Source organism: Bos indicus x Bos taurus, chromosome 6 (assembly GCF_003369695.1).
Source record: "Bos indicus x Bos taurus breed Angus x Brahman F1 hybrid chromosome 6, Bos_hybrid_MaternalHap_v2.0, whole genome shotgun sequence".
NCBI lineage: Eukaryota > Metazoa > Chordata > Mammalia > Artiodactyla > Bovidae > Bos > Bos indicus x Bos taurus.
Genome location: NC_040081.1, coordinates 84,455,899 through 84,477,648, shown reverse-complemented (window position 1 = coordinate 84,477,648; position 21,750 = coordinate 84,455,899). Strand labels below are relative to the sequence as shown.

Here is a 21,750-nt window from a genome sequence, read left to right as displayed (position 1 = left end):
TGCTGTTTCTGTGCGGGACACAATTGTTGTGACCTCATAACCCTCCACCTTGTTGATGTCACCTTATCTCTAATTCTGTGTCAAAGCCACTGCAGACTCAAGAGCCTCTCACTTGCTATTGTTTTACACTAGTTAGTCTTCTTTCTCACAGAATATAATTGATGTGTGTGTACAAGATGGGTGACAGCACTGGCAAATGAATACTAAACACACTATAATCTCGAAGTGTTCTGCACTTTGCCTTTTCACTTGATTTCCACATCTGCTGACTATTCATGTAATCTACTTTTTTAAGGAATAGGAGTTATACTTTAACTTCTGGTTGATGACTTCTGGATATAAGCCTGAGCAATAGCAAAAGTTTACAGTAATTAATTTTAAAGGACTGCATATGAGCAACATGTCTATGAAAAGGCTCTCGCTTCTGCTGCTGCTACAGCTGACTTGCTACTTTAGCGGTGGGAGTTGTGGAAAGGTGCTGGTATGGCCAGTGGAATTTAGTCCCTGGCTGAATATAAAGACAATTCTGGAGGAACTCGTCACGAGGGGTCATGAGGTGACTGTTCTGATATCTTCAGCTTCCACTATTCCTAATTCCAGCAAACCATCTACTATGAAATTTGAGACTTTTCCTGTATCTTTAACAAAAAGTGATTATGAGAATTTTATGGAACGTATTCTTGAGGAACTGACATATGTGGCAAAAGATTCCTTTTGGTCCTATCTTTCAACAGTGAAAAATGTATTTTGGGAATTTTTTGATATTGCTTTACATATGTGTGAAGATGCTGTTTCCAACAAGAAATTAATGACAAAACTGCAGGAATCAAGGTTTGATATCCTTATTGCAGATGCTGTTGGACCCTGTGGTGAATTGCTGGCTGAATTACTTAAAATACCATTCGTGTACAGTCATTACACCTCACCTGGCCACATAATTGAGAAGAAGAGCGGAAGACTTCCATTCCCACCATCTTATGTACCTGTTATGTTTTCAGAATTAAGTGATCGCATGACATTCTTAGAGAGGATAAAAAATATGTTATATGCACTTTACTTTGACCTTTTCTTTATGACATACAAAGAGAAGAAGTGGAATCAGTTTTACAGTGAAGTACTAGGTAAGTTGGGCTTCCTGATGGCTCAGTGTGGTAAAGAATCTACCTGCCAATGCAGGAGACACAGGTTTTATCCTTTGGTCAGGAAGATCCCTTGGAAAAGGAAATGGCATTCCATTCCAGTGTTTTTGCCTGTGAAATCCCATGGACAGAGAAGCCTGTTGAGCTATAGTCCACGGAGTTGAAACAGTCAGTTACCACTTAGCAACCAAACTACTAGGTAAGTCATGTTTGTAGTTGGTAGCATTAAGTCCTATTTATCCTAGTACCTTGGAAGTTGAGTTTGTCTAAATAGAAATTCACAAAAATTTATCTCAAATAAGTGAAACAGTGAAATAAAAATATGAAATGACCCTCAATCTAACAAATATTATGCAAACACTTAAATTATAGGGTAGAGTAAAGCCCATTACTTGTATCAGATACCAGGAAGTCATTTACCACAGACTGAAGTACCCAGGACATCTGCAAGTGACTATCCAACTTACAAAACTTCTTTTTTTAACTTAAAGTCATTACGAATCTCATAAACTGTCTTGATAGATGAAGACATGTACATGGAGAGTTATACACATATTTGTAGTATAAGTATCCAGTTAGCTTTTAGAAATTGTTTCTGCTTGTGTAGAAACAGATGTATTCCAGATATAATAATTATCCTATACTATGCTACGGTATGTATTTATCAAGCAACAGACACATTCAAACATCTTGGCCACAACATCCCAAATTCCTTTACAAAAATTATCTTATATACACACATGACAGTAGTCTCATTTGATCAAACATTTGTTGTTGTTTTTCTTTTTACTTTCAGGAAGACCTACTACCTTATCAGAGACGATGGGGAAAGCTGATATGTGGCTCATTCGAACCTACTGGGATTTTTCATTTCCTCGTCCACAACTACCAAATGTTGAATTTGTTGGAGGGCTCCACTGCAAACCTGCCAAGCCCCTGCCTAAGGTCACCTACTCCTCCTTGTTGTTCTTTGTGAACTTTGTGTTTTCAATAGGAACATTCTGTATTGTTTATTTAGAATATTTGATTACAGGTAGTCAGATATGGGAACCTGGATAAAGTGACCTTCCACCTAGAAAGTGATGTATTTCTGTATCAACACAACTATCTGAATTTCATTATCATTACAGAATAAACTAGAGAACATGGGACACTTTGAAAATACATCAATTAAATTACAATTTCATTATTCAACACATAGAGAAGCATCATTCATTAAAGGACACATATTTTTATATAAAAATATATATTTTGTATCAATAATAATAGTTACATTATCACCTGGTGATGCCACCCAGTCATCCTATCTCACTATAATAAGTTACATTATAATTGTATTATCATTATTAGAGGATAATTTTGTATATAGCATATTCCAGAAGTGAGTGCTAATATAGGCAAATGGTGTAGGCACAGTTTCTCTCATCTGACAGTCTACCTGAATGGCAGAACACAATCAAGTTGTAAAAAATGTTATAATATGGCAAGACCAGAGTGCTAAAGAAATATTCAGCATGAATCATATAAAGTATCTCTGATCCATAGATAATTAGGATATCTGAAGGATGCTCAGGAATAAACAGAGGAATAGGGCAGGGGTGGAAGAAGATATGGGCTTCCCTCATAGCTCAGTTGGAAGAAGATATAAAAGAAAGGTAGGTGGAGTAGTAATGACAGTTGCCCAAAGTCCAAGTTTAGTCTAGATAGAAAAAGGCTGAATAAAGAAGAAGATGATGCTGTAGAGGTAAGTTGGAAACAGATAATTATAAACATTTGAAACATCTAGTAGGGCCATTGGGAAGAATAGTGAAAGGATTAAGAAAGGAAGAGATGACGGCGGTGGTTTAGTCTGTAAGTTGCATCCGACTCTTGCAGTCACATGGACTGTAGACTGCTAGGCTCCTCTATCCATGGGATTCTCCAGTGTGAATACTGGAGCGGGTTACCATTTCCTTCTCCAGAGGATCTTCCCAACCCAGGAATCGAACCCAGGTCTCCTGCATGGCAGGCAGACTCTTTACCGACTGAGCTATGACGAAAGCCCTGAGAAAGAGATAGTCATATATTATTTAAAAATTAAAAGCAATATGTAGTCACTGGGTTGGACTGTAAATGGTGAAGTGTAGGAAGAGACCATTTAGCAGATTATTGCTAGATATAGACAATAATGAGTGGAAACTAGAGTATGGTGTTCACAGAGATATCACATTAACACATTTTTTCCTTTATTTTAATTTAATTAATTTATTTTAATTGGGGGATAATTACTTTACATTATTGTGGTGGGTTTTGCCATACATTGACATGAATCAGGACGATTTACTTTAAATAAATTTAAATAAATCTCTGGGTTGGGAATAAAAACATACATTTATATGTACATTCATTTATATTGTTGGAAATAGGCATTTATTTTAGCTAGTGCTGTGGTGAAAAGCCTTAAAACTTACAAAAATACTTTAGTATTTCATCTTCTTCACCTGATCATCAAAACCTTAAAAATTCCCAACATTACAAGAGTTTATATTAAATGCTGCTGCTGCTAAGTCACTTCAGTCATGTCTGACTTTTTGTGACACTATGGACTGTAGCCCACCAGGCTCCTCTGTCCATGGGATCTCCATGCAAAAATACTGGAGTAGGCAGCTATTCCCTTCTCCAGGGGATCTTCTCGACCCAGGGATCAAATCCTGGTTTCCTGCACTCCAGGCAGATTCTTTACCATCTGAGCCACTAGGAAATGCTAAATTATGCTAAATCAGATACAATAAAATATTTACTTAGAAAATAACAAATATAATAAGATCACAGTTTTCTTGAAGATTAAAAAAGCATAAGCTAGAATTACAATTTTCAGGATATATATCATAGTGTATTATTTGATTATAGGATAGAGTAAGGATTAAAATGACAGCACACATTTTAGCATAACATCTTCAAAGTCCACCCATTTTGTCGAAAATGGCAGGATTTCCTTCTTTCTCATGGGTGAATAACATTTCATTCTGAGCACGTGTGTCTGTTTGTGTGTGTGTGTGTGTGTGTGTGTGCATGTCTCTGTATCTATGAAGCATCTTTAAATAATTCATCCATTGGTGGGCACTTAAGTTTCTTCCCTTAGCTAATTGTGAATAATGCTGCAGTCAACATGGAGCACATATACCTCTTCAATATCCTGTTTTTATTTCCTTTGACTGTATACCCAGAAGTAGAATTGCTGGATCTTACAATAGATCTATCTTTAATTGTTTTAGGAACCTTCAATTTATGTTCCATAAGGGCTAAACCAATTTACATTCCCACTGAGAGTGTACAAGCATTCACTTTTCTCCACATTCTCACAATACTTTTCTCTTCTTGGTTATAGACTTTCTAATAAGGGTGAGGTAATATCTGATTGTGATTTTGAAATACATTTCCCGGATGATTACTGATGTTGAGTACCTTTTCCTATACCTGGTGACGATTTGGAAATCTTCTTTGTAAAGTGTCTATTTTGTTCATCTGCCCATTCTTTAACTGAATTTTGTTGTTATGAGTTGCGCATATATTCTGGATCTTAACCCCTCATTCAATATATGGTTACAAAACTTTTCTTCCATTCTGTAGATCGCATTTTCGTCTTGTTGATTATTTCTTTTGCTGTGCAGAAGCTTTTAAGCTTGTTGTAGTCCCACTTGTGATTTTTTCCTTTTGTTGTGGTCTTGATGTCATATATAAAAACATCGTTTTCAAGACCAGTGCCAAGGAGTTTCATCCTTATATTTTCTTTCAGGGATGTTATGGTATCTGGTCTTATGTTTAAGTCATTGATTCGAGTTGTTTTTATGAGTGGTATAAGATAGAGGTCTCGTTTTTTGCTTTTTTGTTTTTTTCATATGTTTATCCAGTTTTCTCAGAAAAGAAAGTGACTAATATTTCCACAATTGGTGTTCTTGTCTCCCCTGCTCCCTTGTTGAATATTAGTTGAACCCTGTATGCTGTTCCATGGTCTATGTGTCTATTTGGGGGCCAGTACACTATTATTTGAAATATTGAAACTTTGTGGTAAATATGAAATTTCAAGGTGTGATTCTTTTGGGTTTTGATAATGTCAACATTTTAACAGTATTAGTCTTCTGGTCCATGTCACATGATGCCTTTCCATTTTTTATGTTTTCTTCTATTTCTTACAATTTCTTATAGTTATCACTGTACAGATCTTTCACTTCACTAATTAAATTTATTTCTAGGTATTTTCTTGCTTTTGATGCTGTTGTGAATGGGATAGTTTTTTTTCAGATGTTTCATTATTAGTACACAGTAATGAAACTGAATTCTATATAGCGAGATTAGGCATCTTATTTTGTTTCTGATTAGAGAAAAAGCTTTCAAGTGTTCACTGCTGAGTATAATGTTAGTTTTGGGTTTTTTATATATGTTCTTTATTACACTGAGGTATGTTCCTTCACACCCTACATGTTGAGGGTTTTATCATAAAAGAATGTCATATCTTGTCAAATGTTTTTTGGACATCTGTTGAGATAATCAAGTTATTTTATAGTTCATTCTATTTGTCCTTGCATCACAAAGATAAATCTCACTTGGTCTTAGTATATAATTCTTTTAATGTGCTCTTGAATTTGGCTTGTTGATATTTTGTTGAGAATTTTTGCATTAATATTCAATCTGGATATTGACTTTAGTTTTATCTCCTTGCAATGTCCTTATCTATTTGGTATCATGATTGTGGTGATGACCTTGTAGGATGAGTTTGGAAATGTTCCTACCCTCCTCTTTAATTTTTAAAGACTTTTGAAGAACTGGCATTAATTATTCTATAATATTTCATAGAATACGTCAGTGAAGCCATCAGACCCTGGGCCTTTTGTGTGTTGATAAGTTTTTGATTACCAATTCAATTTCTTTACTTATTAGGACTGTTCAGATTTTCTACTTCTTCCTGATTCAGTCTTGGTAGGTTCTGTTTTTAAGTTCTCCATTCTTCTCATATATGTATTAATAATTTCTTAGCTTATAATTATTCATGGTAGTCTCGGGATCCTATCTAATTTTTAAGTATCAGTTGTAATGTCTCCATTTCATTTCTAATCTTATTTATTTGAGTCACTTTTTTTCTTGATTAGTCTAACTAAAGGTTTTCAATTTTGTTTATCTTTTGGAAAAGACAGAGAAGGACAAATACTGTAAGATATCACTTGTATATGAAATCTAAAAATGCCAAACTTGTAATAACAGAGAGTAATATGGTAGTTGCCAGGACTGAGAGGTGGAAGAACAGGAGAAATGTTGTTTAAGGATACAAATTTGCATTTCTTAGTAAATAAATACTAGAGATCTCAGGTACAGAATAGTGAATATGCATACATGCTCAGTCATGTCTGACTCTTCGTGACCCTGTGAACTATAGCCAGCCAGTCTCCTCTGTCGATCAGATATCCCAGGCAGGAATATTGGGGTGGGTTGCCATTTAAAATTTGGAATTATTCTGGTATAGAAAGTAACTTTTTTTTAATCAGAAAGGATCAAGGACCACAAAGCAAAATAATTCAAAAACAATTCCAGGCAAATACAGATTCACCAGGAGCTTTATTTAGTTAGAAGTGAATTACTCAAAAGCTGACCAGACCTGTTTTGCAGAAAGCTCTGGGCACCTCTTCCTCTGTGGAGTAGGTGCTCCCAGGGGGACTCATTGAAGTCATATTGAAGGTTCTTCACCACAGTTAGACATAGCACATCCATCTGTGACATTAATTATGCAAGTTCAGGACAAAGGCATCATATGTAAAGAAACACAGCAATACGGTCACTCAAATAAGTAACTATGCAAGGGTAACTTTGGATTATAAATAGAACTCACAGAACTATTTCATACAACTTCCAAACTATAATACTTGACTCCTCAAGTCATTATGGCGAGGTTTAAGGTGAAGAATAGGACTACAGAGCTGAATGAATGACATAAAGTGATTCAGATCATATTTTTTTTCATAGTGCTCATAGTCAGGAAACAAAATATTAATGAATAATCTAAATAATTCTCAAAAAGTATGTCTGGAATAAATAAATAAGTTAGCAGAATTATAATAACAAAGAACCAAAGCAAGTTGAATCTGGAAAGTAACTTCCTTCCAAGAATCTATGTTAGTAATTAACATCAAGATTAATGAAGAGTCTGAGGATAATATAGTTTAATAGTACCTCCTTGTACTGAGTACTGGCTCTATCTTATTTCCTGCTTATACAGAAAAACACTGCACAAATATGTATAATGGAAGACATTGACCTCATATCACCATTCTTTTCCCAGGATCTCAAGGATGAAAAATGTTAAAAAAAAAAAAAAAAGCATCATTATAAAAAACAATATAAAGTTCCTCAAAAAATTTTTTTAATGATTTTTTAGTGTTGAATATTTATAGGTACAACTGACCAAAGTCCAAGATGTGAAGTTAACATGTTCAAGAAAATTGGGGGAGTGGGGCGGGTGAGAGAGGGAAATCACTCTATTAGCTAACTCTATAGTATGTGAAAAGAATAATGTGAACTTTCTAATATAAAACCTGTCTACACATATAGCTCAGCAATTCCTTTTCTGGGTTTGTTTCCAAAATAATTGAAATTAGGTTCCCAATGAGATACCTGTACAACATATGCATGAAAGCTCTATTCACAGGAGCCAAGAGGTTGAAGCAACCCAAATGTCCATCAACAAAGCAAGCAATAAACAAAATGTCATGTATACAAACAACGGAATATTACTCACCTTTAAAAGGAAATTCTGACACGTCACAGCATGAATGAACCTTACATTAAGTGAAAATAAGTAGTCAGAAAAAAAAAAAAAAAATACTGTGCAATTCAACTTTTAAGAAGTATCCAGACTAATCTCATTTGTAGAAACAGAGTATAATGAAACTTGCCAAAGGCTAGAGAAAGAGAAAAGTAGAGTTTCTTAACGATCATAGACTTCCAGTTTTGTCAGATGAAAAAGTTCTGGAGATTGGTTGCACAATGTGAGTATACTTAATACTACTATACTACACACTTAGGAACAATTAAGAAGTAAATTTTATGCCATGTATCTTACCACAATATTTTTGTAAGAAATCACTACTCTGATATCTCAAGACAATTTCTGATTTTCTCTCTTTAGTTGCTTGTAGCAATCCCTTCAATAATGTCTGTTATGCTGCTGCTCTTTTGTGATGGGCACATTCTTTTTTCACAGGAAATGGAAGAGTTTGTGCAGAGCTCTGGAGAAAATGGTATTGTGGTGTTTTCTTTGGGGTCAATGGTCAGTAACGTGTCAGAAGACAGAGCCAAGGTGATTGCATCAGCCTTCGCTCAAATTCCACAAAAGGTAGATGCAATAACTTAATCATGGACAACTCTTTAATAAGTCTGTTAAACTCTGTAAAGATCTGATCTTCGACATTTTCTATCAGAAAGGTAAATAATATGATAGCAGCAATTTATCTCATATATATACATATATATGTGTATATATAAACCAAAATATACATGGCAGGTGCTATGGCAGTACAAGGAGTGCCTTTCATCCATAATAATTTTAATTAATCAACATAGTAATCAAAAAGAATGATATTTAAGAGACACAGTGTGAATTTTGGTATTATTAATACAATGGTAGCATGAGCAGTAAGATTAACCAGTAAATTCTGCTTTGTCACTTGTTCCTTTTCTTTGAAGGACTTCTGAGGACACAACACACATTTAGATGCTCTCGGGAGTTAAACTTTAACAATAAAGGTAGTCACGCAACATTGATTCAAGTCAAACAATTTCACTTTTCATTGTTTTTGAAAGTAGGGCTTAATAATTTGTAATTTAAGAGAACATACTTCTTCAGCAGCACTGATTAACTTATTTTTAAAAAATTATGCTGTTGTTTAGTCATTAAGTCATCTGAATCATTGCAATCCCATGGACTACAGCATGCTAGGCTCCCCTGTCCTTCACTATTACCCAGGGTTTGCCCAGAGTCATGTCCATCGATTTAGTGATGCTATCTAACCATGTCATCCTCTGCCAGCCCTTGTCCTTTTGCCTTCAACCTTTCCCAGATCAGGGTCTTTCCAATGAGTTATCAGGTGGCCAGAGTATTGGAACTTCAGCATCAGTACTTCCAATGAATATTCACAATTGGTTTCATTTAGGATTGACTGGTTTGATGTCCTTGCCATTCAAGGGATTCTCAAGAATATTCTCCAGCACCACAATTCAAAAGTATCAATTCTTCAGTGCTTAACCTTCTTTAAGGACTTCCCCAGTGGCTCAGACGGTAAAGCATATGCCTATAATGCAGGAGACCTGGGTTCGATCCCTGGGTTGGGAAGATCCTCTGAAGAAGGAAATGGCAACCCACTCAGGTACTCTTGCCTGGAAAATCTCATGGATACAGAAGCCTCGTAAGGCCCAGTCCGTGGGGCCGCAAAGAGTTGGACACAATTGAGTGACTTCACCTTATCTTACCCTACCTAATATTCTTTACTGTCCATCTCTCATATCCATACATATGGAATGGACTACTGGAAAAAAATATAGCTTTGATTATACGGACCTCTTTTGGCAGAGTGATGTCTCTGCTTTTAATACTTTATCTAGATTTGTCATAGCTTTTCTTCCAAGAAGCAAGTGTCTTTTCATTTCATTGCTGAAGTCACCATCCACAATGATTTTGGAGCCCAAGAAGATAAAATATGTCACAGCTTCCACATTTTCCCCACGTATTTGCCATGAAGTGATGGGACCAGATGCCATGAAATTATTGTTTTGAATGCTGAGTTTTAAGACAGCTTTTTCACTTTCATTTTTCACCCTCATCAAGAGTCTCTTTCAGTTCAGTTCAGTCACTCAGTCATGTCCGACTCTTTGAGACTCCATAAATTGCAGCACTCCAGGCCTCCCTGTCCATCACCAACTCCCGGAGTTCACTCAGACTCATGTCAATCGAGTCGATGTTGCCATCCAGCCATCTCATCCTCTGTTGTCCCCTTCTCCTCATGCATGGCAAAACCAATACAATACTGTAAAGTAAAAAAAAAAAAAAAAAAAGTCTTCTCCAACACCACAGTTCACAAGCATTAATTCTTTTGCACTCAGCTTTCTTCACAGTCCAACTCTCACATCCATACATGACTAATGGAAAAATCATAGCCTTGACTACACGGACATTTGTTGGCAAAGTAATGTCTCTGCTTTTCAATATTGCTGTCTAGGTTGATCATAACTTTCCTTCCAAGCAGTAAGCGTCTTTTAAACTCATGGCTACAGTCACCATTTGCAGTGATTTTGGAGCCCCAGAAAATAAAGTCTGGCACTGTTTCCACTGTTTCTCCATCTATTTGCCATGAAGTGATGGGACCAGATGCCATGATCTTCGTTTTCTGAATGTTGAACTTTAAGCCAACTTTTTCACTCTCCTCTTTCACTTTCATCAAGAAGCTTTTTAGTTCCTCTTCACTTTCTGCCACAAGAGTGGTGTCATCTGCATATCTGAGGTTATTGATATTTCTCCCGGCAATCTTGATTCCAGCTTGTGTTTCTTCCAGTCCAGCGTTTCTCATGATGTACTCTGCATAGAAGTTAAATAAACAGGGTGACAATATACAGCCTTGACGTACTCCTTTTCCTATTTGGAACCAGTCTGTTGTTCCATGTCCAGTTCTAACTGTTGATTCCCAACCTGCATATAGGTTAGCATAGTCAATGAAGCAGTAGCAGATGTTTTTCTGAAATTCTCTTGCTTTTTCTATGATGTAATGAATGATGGCAATTTGATCTCTGGTTCTTCTGCCTTTTCTAAACCCAGATAGCACATCTGTAAAATCTTGGTTTATGTACTGCTCAGGCTGAGCTAAATGATTTTTGAGTATTACCTTGCTAGCATGTGAAAGGAACATAATTTTACAGTAGTTTGATCATTCTTTGGCATTACCCATCTTTGGGTTTGGAATGAAAACTGACCTTTTCCAGTCCTGTGGCCACTGCTGTGTCTTCCAAATTTGCTGGCATACTGAGTGCAGCACTTTAACAGTATCATCTTTTCGGATTTGAAATACCTTAGCTAAATTCCACTAGCTTTCTTCATAGTAATACTTCCTAAGGTCCCATTTTCTTCACACTCCAAGATGTGTGGCTCTATGAGTGACCACACCTTCCTAGTTGTCCAGGTTACTAAGACCTCTTTTGTATAGTTTTTCTGTGTATTCTTGCCACCTCTTCTTAATATCTTCTGCTTCTGTTGGGTCCATACCATTTCTGTCCTTTATTGTGCCCATCTTTGCATGAAATGATCCCTTGGGATATCTAATTTACTTGAAGTGATCTCTAGTCTTTCACATCCCATTGATTTCTCTATTTCTTTGCATTGTTCACTTAAGAAGGCCTTCTTATCTCTCCTATCTATCCTCTGAAATTCTGCATTCAGTTGAGTATATTTTTCTTTCCCTTTCTCCCTTGGCCTTCACTCCCCTTCTTTTCTGCATTATTTATAAAGCCTCCTCAGATAACCACTTTGCCTTCTGGCATTTCATTTTCTTTGAGATTGTTTTGATCACTGCCTCCTGTACAGTGTTACACACCTCTATCCACAGTTCTTCAGGCACTCTGTATATCAGATATAATCCCTTGAATCTATTCATCACCTCCACTGTGTGATTATATGGGGTTTGATTTCTATCATACCTGAATGGCCTAGCAGTTTTCCCCACTTTCAATTTAAGTCTCTATTCAATTCAAATCTGAATTTTGCACTCAGGTGCTCATGATCTGAACCACAGTCAACTCCAGGTCTTGTTTTGCTGACTGTATAGAGCATCTCCATCCTCGGCTATAAATAACATAATCAATCTGATTTCGGTATTGACCATCTGGTTATGTCCATGTATAGAGTCATCAGTTGTTGGAAAAGGATGTTTACTATGACCAGTGTGTTCTCTTGACTGAAGTCTGTTAGCCTTTGCCTGCTTCTTTTAGTACTACAAGGCCAAACTTGCCTGTTACCCGAGATATCTCTTAACTTCTTACTTTTACATTCCAATCCCTATGATGAAAAAGACTTCTTCTTCTTCATTATTATTATTATTTTTTTTTTTTTTAGTGTTAATTCTAGAAGGTCTTGTGGATCTTGCTGAATCAATCTTTAGCTTCTTCAGCATTAGTGGCTGGGGCATAGACCTGGATTGCTGTGATGTTGAATGGTTTGCCTTGGAAATGAACCAAGATCATTCTGTTGTTTTTGAGATTGCACCCAAGCACTCCATTTCAGAACTTTTTGTTGACTGTGAGAGCTACTCCATTTCTTCTAAGGAATTCTTAACCACAGTAGTAGATATAATGGTCATCTGAATTAAATTCATCGAACTTGTCCATTTTAGTTCATGGATTCCTAAGATGTTGATATTCACTCTTGCCATCTCCTGCTTGACCATGTCCATTACCTCGATTTCATTGGCCTAACATTCCAGGATCTTATGTTCTTTACAGCATCATACTTTCACCACCAGACACATCCACAACTGAGCATCATTTCTTCATTGGCCCAGTCACTTCATTCTTTCTGGATCTATTAGTAATTGCCCTCCACTCTTCCTCAGCAGGATATTGGACACATTCTGACCTGGAGAACTCATCTTCCAGTGTCATATATTTTTGCCTTTTCATATTGTTCATGTGGTTCTCATGGCAAAGATAGTGGAGTGGTTGTCCATTCCCTCCTCCAGTGGACCACAGCTTGTCAGAACACTCCACTATGACCCATCTGCCCTTGGGCAGCCCTGCAGAGTATGGCTCATAGCTTCATTGAGTTACACAAGCCCCTTTACAGTGACAAGGCTGTGATCTATGAAGGGGATTAATAAATTGTAAATAAGCCAAAATATTTATCTTAGGTGATTGACTGCATACTTTTTCCTCTCTATAATCAAAATGTATAAAATTCTAATAAATAATTTCCCCTTTTAACTACTTGATATAAGTAAACTCTTTTACAACAGTCAAAAATAAATAAATCACTGAATAACGAATTTGAAAATGAGCACTAGCATATAAAGAAAACAAATGAATGTGTAGGTTATGTGTAATCTGCCACTGGCTTGTTGTATTGGAAACAAAACCACCTATCCATGGAAGAAAAGCTATGACAAACACAGACAGTGTTCTAAAAAGCAAAGCAGCACTTGCCCGGAAAAGTCCATATAGTCAAAGCTATGCTTTTTCAGTAGTCGTGTATGGATGTGAGAGTTGGACCATAAAGAAGGCTGATGGCCAAAGAATTGTTGCTTTTGAATTGTGGTGCTGGAGAAGACTCTTGAGAGTCCCCTGACTGCAGGATCAAACCAGTCAATCCTAAGTTAATCAACCTTGAATATTCATTGGAAGGACTGATGCTGAAGCTGAAGCTCCAATACCTTGGCCATCTGATGCAAAGAGATGACTCATTGAAGAAGACCTTGATGCTGAGAAAGATCAAGGGCAGGAGTAAAAGGGAGTGACAGAGGATGAGTTGGTTGGATAGCAACACAGAATCAATGGATATGAATATGAGCAACTTCTGAGAGATAGTGAAGGACAGGGAAGCCTAGCATGCTACAGTCCATGGGATGCAAAGAGTTGGACAGAACTTAGTGACTGAAAAGCAACAATAAAACAGTTTTTTTAAAAAATATTTGAATTGGTCATTGAAAATCTCACTTGTCTCTGCCATCATGTGTACATAATTAATACATCAAATGTAGGTATTCCTATGTATGTCCTTCTATTACTAGTTACCATTACTTAATATGTCTTCATTTCCTTACATGTCATATGGATGATATGTAATTATATGTATCTTAGTCAATTTAGAAATTATTATTATAACTTGGAAGTTCAACTCATAGAATAAGGTATTTCCTTTGCTTTTAACAGGTGCTATGGAGATATGATGGCAAAAAACCAGATACCTTAAGACCCAACACCCGGTTGTATAAATGGCTTCCCCAGAATGACCTTCTTGGTGAGACTTGTCAGAACAAATAATGAAAATATGAGTAACAGCCAAGCAGAGTGAGAGTGCTTCAACAGGAAACACACTTAGAAAGCAATTAATTATTGAAACACTGAAAAAGAAAACTTTACTAGTCTATTATAATTGTCTTTGCTATGAGAAAAAAAGGAGAACATATAAAAGTTGTCAGTTTATTCTACGTAGTCACATCCCTTACAGCCAGAATCTTTACTTTAGCTGTAATTACTTCTCGCAGTGAACTTTTCAATAACTTCCTGGATTGTTGTTCTGTCTCTGAATTCTTTCATTATACTCATCATTTCCATTCTGTAGAGGTATGTTCAGATCAGATCAGTCACTCAGTCGTGTCCGACTCTTTGCAACCCCATGAATTGCAGCACGCCAGACCTCCCTGTCCATCACCAACTCCCGGAGTTCACTCAGACTCACGTCCAGCGAGTCAGTGATGCCATCCAGCCATCTCATCATCTGTCGTCCCCTTCTCCTCCTGCCCCCAATCCCTCCCAGCATCAGAGTCTTTTCCAGTGAGTCAACTCTTCAAATGAGGTGGCCAAAGTACTGAAGTTTCAGCTTTAGCATCATTCCTTCCAAAGAAATCCCAGGGCTGATCTCCTTCAGAATGGATTGGTTGGATCTCCTTGCAGTCCAAGGGACTCTCAAGAGTCTTCTCCAACACCACAGTTCAAAAGCATCAATTCTTTGGCGCTCAGCCTTCTTCACAGTCCAAATCTCACATTCATACATGACCACAGGAAAAACCATAGCCTTGACTAGACGAACCATTGTTGGCAAAGTAATGTCTCTACTTTTGAATATGCTATCTAGGTTAGTCATAACTTTCCTTCCAAGGAGTAAGCGTCTTTTAATTTCATGGCTGCAGTCACCATCTGTAGTGATTTTGGAACCCAGAAAAATAAAGTCTGACACTGTTTCCACTGTTTCCCCATCTATTTCCCATGAAGTGGTTGGACCAGATGCCATGATCTTCATTTACTGAATGTTGAGCTTTAAGCCAACTTTTTCACTCTCCTCTTTCACTTTCATCAAGAGGCTTTTTAGTTCCTCTTCCCTTTCTGCCATAAGGGTGGTGTCATCTGCATATCTGAGCTTATTGATATTTCTCCTGGCAATCTTGATTCCAGCTTGTGCTTCTTCCAGTCCAGCGTTTCTCATGATGTACTCTGCATAGAAGTTAAATAAACAGGGTGACAATATACAGCCTTGACGAACTCCTTTTCCTATTTGGAACCAGTCTGTTGTTCCATGTCCAGTTCTAACTGTTGCTTCCTGACCTGCATATAGGTTTCTCAAGAGGCAGGTCAGGTGGTCTGGTATTCCCATCTCTTTCAGAATTTTCCACAGTTTATTGTGACCCACACAGTCAAAGGCTTTGGCATAGTCAATAAAGAAGAAATAGATGCTTTTCTGGAACTCTCTTGGTTTTTCTATGATCCAGCGGATGTTGGCAATTTGATCTCTGGTTCCTCTGCCTTTTCTAAAACCAGCTTGAACATCAGGAAGTTTACGGTTCAAATATTACTGAAGCCTGGCTTGGAGAATTTTGAGCATTACTTTACTAGCATGTGAGATGAGTGCAATTGTGCGGTAGTTTGAGCATTCTTTGGCATTGCCTTTCTTTGGTATTGGAATGAAAACTGACCTTTTCTAGTCCTGTGGCCACTGCTGAGTTTTCCAAATTTGCTGGCATATTGAATGCAGCACTTTCACAGCATCATCTGTCAGGATTTGAAATAGCTCAACTGGAATTCCATCACCTTCACTCGCTTTCTTCATAGTGATGCTTTCTAAGGCCCACTTGACTTCACATTCCAGGATGTCTGGCTCTAGGTCAGTGATCACACCTTCGTGATTATCTGTGTCGTGAAGATCTTTTCTGTATAGTTCTTCTGTGTATTCTTGCCATCTCTTCTTAATATCTTCTGCTTCTGTTAGATTCATACCATTTCTGTCCTTTATCAAGCCCATCTTTGCAAGAAATGTTCCTTTGGTATCTCTGATTTTCTTGAAGAGATCCCTAGTCTTTCCCAGTCTCTTGTTTTCCCCTATTTCTTTGCATTGATCGCTGAAGAAGGCTTTCTTATCTCTTCTGGCTATTCTTTGGAACTCTGCATTCAGATGTTTATATCTTTCCTTTTCTCCTTTGCTTTTCGCTTCTGTTCTTTTCACAGCTATTTGTAAGGCCTTCCCAGGCAGCCATTTTGTTTTCTGCATTTCTTTTCCACAGGGATTGTCTTGATCCCTGTCTCCTGTACAATGTCACAAACTTCATTCCATAGTTCATCAGGCACTCTATCTATCAGATCTAGGCCCTTAAATCTATTTCTCACTTCCACTGTATAATCATAAGGGATTTGATTTAGGTCATACCTGAATGGTCTAGTGGTTTTCCCTACTTTCTTCAATTTAAGTCTGAATTTGGCAATATGGAGTTCATGGTCTGAGCCACAGTCAGCTCCTGGTCTTCTTTTTGCTGACTGTATAGAGCTTTTCCATCTTTGGCTGCAAAGAATATAATCAGTCTGATTTTGGTGTTGACCATCTGGTGATGTCCATGTATAGAGTCTTCTCTTGTGTTGTTGGAAGAGGGTGTTTGTTATGACCAGTGCATTTTCTTGGCAAAACTCTATTAGTCTTTGCCCTGCTTCATTCCTTATTCCAAGGCCAAATTTCCCTGTTACTCCAGGTGTTTCTTGACTTCCTAGTTTTGCATTCCAGTCCCCTATAATGAAAAGGACATCTTTTCTGGGTGTTAGTTCTAAAAGGTCTTGTAGGTCTTCATCAACTTCAGCTTATTCAGCGTTACTGTTTGGGGCATAGACTTGGATTACTGTGATATTGAATGGTTTGCCTTGGAAACGAACAGAGATCATTGTGTCATTTTCGAGATTGCATCCAAGTACTGCATTTCGGACTCTTCTGTTGACCATGATGGCTACTCCATTTCTTCTGAGGGATCCCTGCCCACAGTAGTAGATATAATGGTCATCTGAGTTAAATTCACCCATTCCAGTCCATTTCAGTTTGCTGATTCTTAGAATGTCGACATTCACTCTTGCCATCTCTTGTTTGACCACTTCCAATTTGCCTTGATTCATGGACCTGACATTCCAGGTTCCTATGCAATATTGCTCTTTACAGCATGAAAAGATCTCTTGTGCCATTACCAATGACTCTCAATTTTCTGTAAAGAAAAAAAAAAAGCACAATCATTTTTGTGAAACAATAACACACTTCATGATAAAATTTAGCTTTTCCTTCCTCTGGTTCCGGTGCCACTACTATTATCCTTCTTTTCCCCTGACACCATTCCTATCAAGCTAAATGGCTTCACTATATCTTTAGGTGAATAAATTCCGGCATGTCCTCTTCTTTTTTTGCACATGTGGTTTCTTTTACCCAGAATGCTCTTTCAAGTTGTTCCCCTGCCGATCCTGGATTCATTTGTGACGTTCAAGTGACTCAGCACTTCTTTCACAAAGTCTTCATTTACTCCTTCAGCAGACATAGTCGTTTCTTCTCTGAATTCTGAAAGCAAATAAAAGCACTTTCATATGCGTAATAATCTGTTATCTAAAAGATACTCCTCAATCCAGTGCCTTATAATGCCAGTTTCTCATTTTATTCTGAGTTATAATTAATAACCTTACTGAAATTCACTCAATCCTAGGCCATCCAAAAACCAAAGCCTTTATAACTCACGGTGGAAGCAATGGTGTTTATGAGGCCATCTATCACGGGATCCCTATGGTGGGCACTCCTTTGTTTGCTGATCAAGCTGATAACATTGCTCGAATGAAATCCAAGGGAACAGCTGTCAGGTTGGACTTGGAAACAATGTCAACAAGAGATTTGCTCAACGCATTGAAGGAAGTCATTAATAATCCTTCGTGAGTATATATATATATATTTCTTTCTTTTTTTCTTTCTTTACTAGCTAATCCTTCTAGAGAAGTTCTCATCTGAAGGCCAGGGAGGCAGTGATGAGTCTTCACATAAGCACAAGAAGGTGTAAGATTTGCTCAATGTTTTGAAAACAGACAAAAATAACGGGTTGTGAATGTCACATTAAGATTTTTTCATGGTTTTATGGAAAAAGTTTGTCAGTGTTTTAAAGATAGTGGAGAAATGTTGAAAACTTAATCATTAGAATGAGAAGAACCACTGAAATGGTAATAGAAGGATTAAGAAGCATTGAGAACAAAGTTATTGTAGGGAACCATGAATGCGATGGATACTCATCTGCCCACTTTCTTTCAGCATGTGAACTTCTCAAATGTTTTAAACCCTTAAAGATGGTTTATTTTCACTAAACCATCATGACATCATCCACTTCAAATTCCAATTACATTTATATTTTCCAACTTTTCTATGCTAATATTTTGACTCCATCTCTGATAAATGATAAACAGCTATAACTTTCTAATTACCCAGTTTCAACTATGTATATACTATTTATAAATGTGGGTGTATTCTAGGGTTGTTTTTTTTTTTATTTTTTTTACTGTGGTCATTTTGTCTTCTTTGGAAGACTTATAAATCTAAACATAATGGACTCGGGAGGAGTATGTTGATATGAAAAAGTGAAAGTGTTGGTTTCTCAGTTGTGTTCGACTCTTTGGGACCCCATAGACTGTATCCCATCACTCCTCAGTAAATGGAATTTTCCAGGCAAGAACATGGGAATAGGTAGCCATTCTCTTCTCCAGAGGATCTTGCTGATCCAGGGATCAAACCAGGTCTCTGCATTGCAGGCAGATTCTTTACATCTGAGCCACCGGGAATCCCATATGTTGGGATATTCCTTTTTTTTTAAATGTTACACAATTTTTAAAGGTTATTTTCCATTTAAAGTAATTACCAAAGAGTGGCTAAATTTCCAGTGTTGTACAACACCTCCTTGAGCTTATATTATTCCCAGTAATTTTGCCTCCTACTCCCCCACCTGTGTGTTTCTACTACCCCAAATCTGGTAACCAATAGATTGTTTTCTGTATCTGCTAGTCTGTAATAATATTTTGATCCCATCATTGATAAATGGTAAACAACTAGAATTTTATAATTTACTCAATTACAACTATGTATATACAGCTTATAAATGTAAGTATCTTCAGAGTTCTTTTATTTGTGCTTGTTTTTGTCTTATTTGGAATAGATAGTTATGTTGGGATATTCCTATTTAAAAGCCACATTTTCTGAAACGGAAATACTTTATTTCTAAATCACTTCAGGATATACATGAATTCCAATGACACAATTATATTAATATCACAAATATGATGTATATATTCCCCCTTTTTTATCATAATGACTTTGTAAAGAAAACATTTTGAGAATGTGTCAGTAATAGCAGCAAAAATCATTTTGTGTTTTATAAGCAGTGTTATTTAAATTTAATTTTAGCACAGCTATTGTCCTAAGTGAGCAGCATAAAAAGCACTATTTTTCTTTTTTTTAAAGAAACAAATCTTTCATTTGCTGTTTTTATGTAAATGTACATATCTCTAGTATATTGTATGTCTTTTTAATTTTAATAATGTAATGTTGGGGTCAAAAATGAAGATATACTGACTGTTCATGATGTGCTACATGTTGTATTTAGTAAAACAGTGTTACTTTACACATATTAAGTAACTTCTTTATTGTAGTCTATTCCTATTGTATTAAAAATATATTTCCAGGATTACTGCAGTCTTTGCAAAAACCCAGTGCTCCTCCTGTGTTTTTGACAGTAAAGGGAGAAAAGTTACTTCCATTGTTATTACTACATTGCCATGTTATAGCATTTTGTGATTTAAAGTTCATGTGCTATATCTCTTTATCCTTCTTTCTTATCTGTTAGTCTGCCATCATTTCAGCAGTAGAAACAAGTGTGTCTGCAATGCCTGAGAGTAAAATGCTGAGCCTTCTCCAGAATTTTAGAACAAGAACCAGAACAACAAAACTAGTAAACATTTACTGAGTGTCTACTGTATGCCAGGAATGCCTCTAAGAATCAATACAATATTATCAAAATAATTAGATAAGGTACTATTCCTAGCCATTTTATAGTACAATGAAAAACTGAGAAACAGATTCTATCATGATTGAGCCCTCCAAAGTAAATTAAAAGTTTAAAAAATAAAAAAGTTTTAAAATGTTAATAAAATTAATTTTTAAAAAATTTGAAGAACAGAAAGAATAAAAAAGCAGCCAACAAAGTAAGAGACAGGAATCAAACTGAGTCAATCTACTTCCACATTTTCAACCACCACTTCACTAATGTAAGATCAGCGTTGTCTGGACATGTCTCCAAACCTCATCACTGATTTACCTGCTATATCTAGATTATAACATTTTGAAATACATCTATCAGGTCCATTAACAATTCTTTATGAGATAATTCAAACTTTGGACAAACATTATGAATTTCTTTTCTTTTCTTTCCCTTTGGGACAGCTCATCCCATTCTTTAGAATACACAATCTTGTTCTCCCCCATTTTCTTTCTTTTCTTTGCAGCTTGAAACATTATGCATTTAAGAAATCCTAGCCCATAAGCTAATACCTCAATAATCACCTCAGAGAAAATTATGTTTTTCTTCCACTCTGTGTTGCACTCTGTTACCATCTGCAAGAAAATTTCACATATTTATCTATTATAGCTCATTCCATAAATGATAACTGTTTGATTTTCCTTCAGCTACAAAGAGAATGTGATGAGATTATCAGCCATTCAACATGATCAGCCTATGAAGCCCTTGGACAGAGCAGTCTTCTGGATCGAGTTTGTCATGCGCCACAAAGGAGCCAAGCACTTGCGGCCAGCTATCCATGACCTCACCTGGTTCCAGTACCACTCTCTGGATGTCATTGGGTTCCTACTGGCCTGTGTGCAACTGCCATATTTGTCATCACAAGTGTTGTCTATTTTGTGCTTGAAGTTTGCTAAATTAGGAAAGAAGAGGAAAAGAGACTAGCTGTATCTGAGACCTCAGCGCAGGTGTCCCCTGATGATCTGAGGTGGAGCTGATGCAATAATAGAAACAAAGTGAGCAATAAATGTGATGTGCTTGAATCGTCCCAAACCCATTGCTTCCTACCCCAGGCCATGGAAAAATTATCTTTCACAAAACTGGCTCCTGAAGCCTAAAAATTTGGGTACTGCTGCACTAGCAGTTCTGCCTCATGAGTAGAACTCTCCATAAAACTATGTCGATATGTATTGAAATTTATTGTTTTAAATGCAAAGTATACTAAAAAGATATGATTGAATTTAACTGGTTTTCACATATTGCATGTAGAAACAAAAACAATAAAAGTCTATTCATAGTATCCATATTATTTTGTAGATATTCAGAATTTACATTGATTTTTGTATAGAATTTTATAGCTTTTCCTTGCTATAGAAATTGTTCAATAATTGGAATTCTTTTGAAAATTCACCTTTAATTTTATTTGTGAGGACCACTAATAGTTCTTCATTTTACTGTGCATCCAGCCTCACATCACTTCTACCTAAAGCCATGGCAAGACACTAGCCTTCGTCCAGTTAATCTCATTTGCCTTTGGAGTGTTTGTG

At 36.6% G+C, this 21,750-nt stretch overlaps 1 protein-coding gene across 1 annotated transcript; it reads left to right on the top strand.

Annotated features, from left to right (window-relative positions):
* The first annotated feature begins 359 nt into the window (after positions 1-359).
* On the top strand, positions 360-21,509 carry LOC113894347 (UDP-glucuronosyltransferase 2B4-like). Its single transcript, XM_027544655.1, has 6 exons — positions 360-1,121; positions 1,936-2,084; positions 8,371-8,502; positions 14,073-14,160; positions 17,861-18,080; positions 20,872-21,509. The coding sequence occupies exons 1-6, from the start codon at positions 392-394 to the stop codon at positions 21,146-21,148; spliced, it is 1,596 nt and encodes a 531-aa protein (XP_027400456.1). The 5' UTR covers positions 360-391; the 3' UTR covers positions 21,149-21,509.
* Positions 21,510-21,750: the final 241 nt, after the last annotated feature.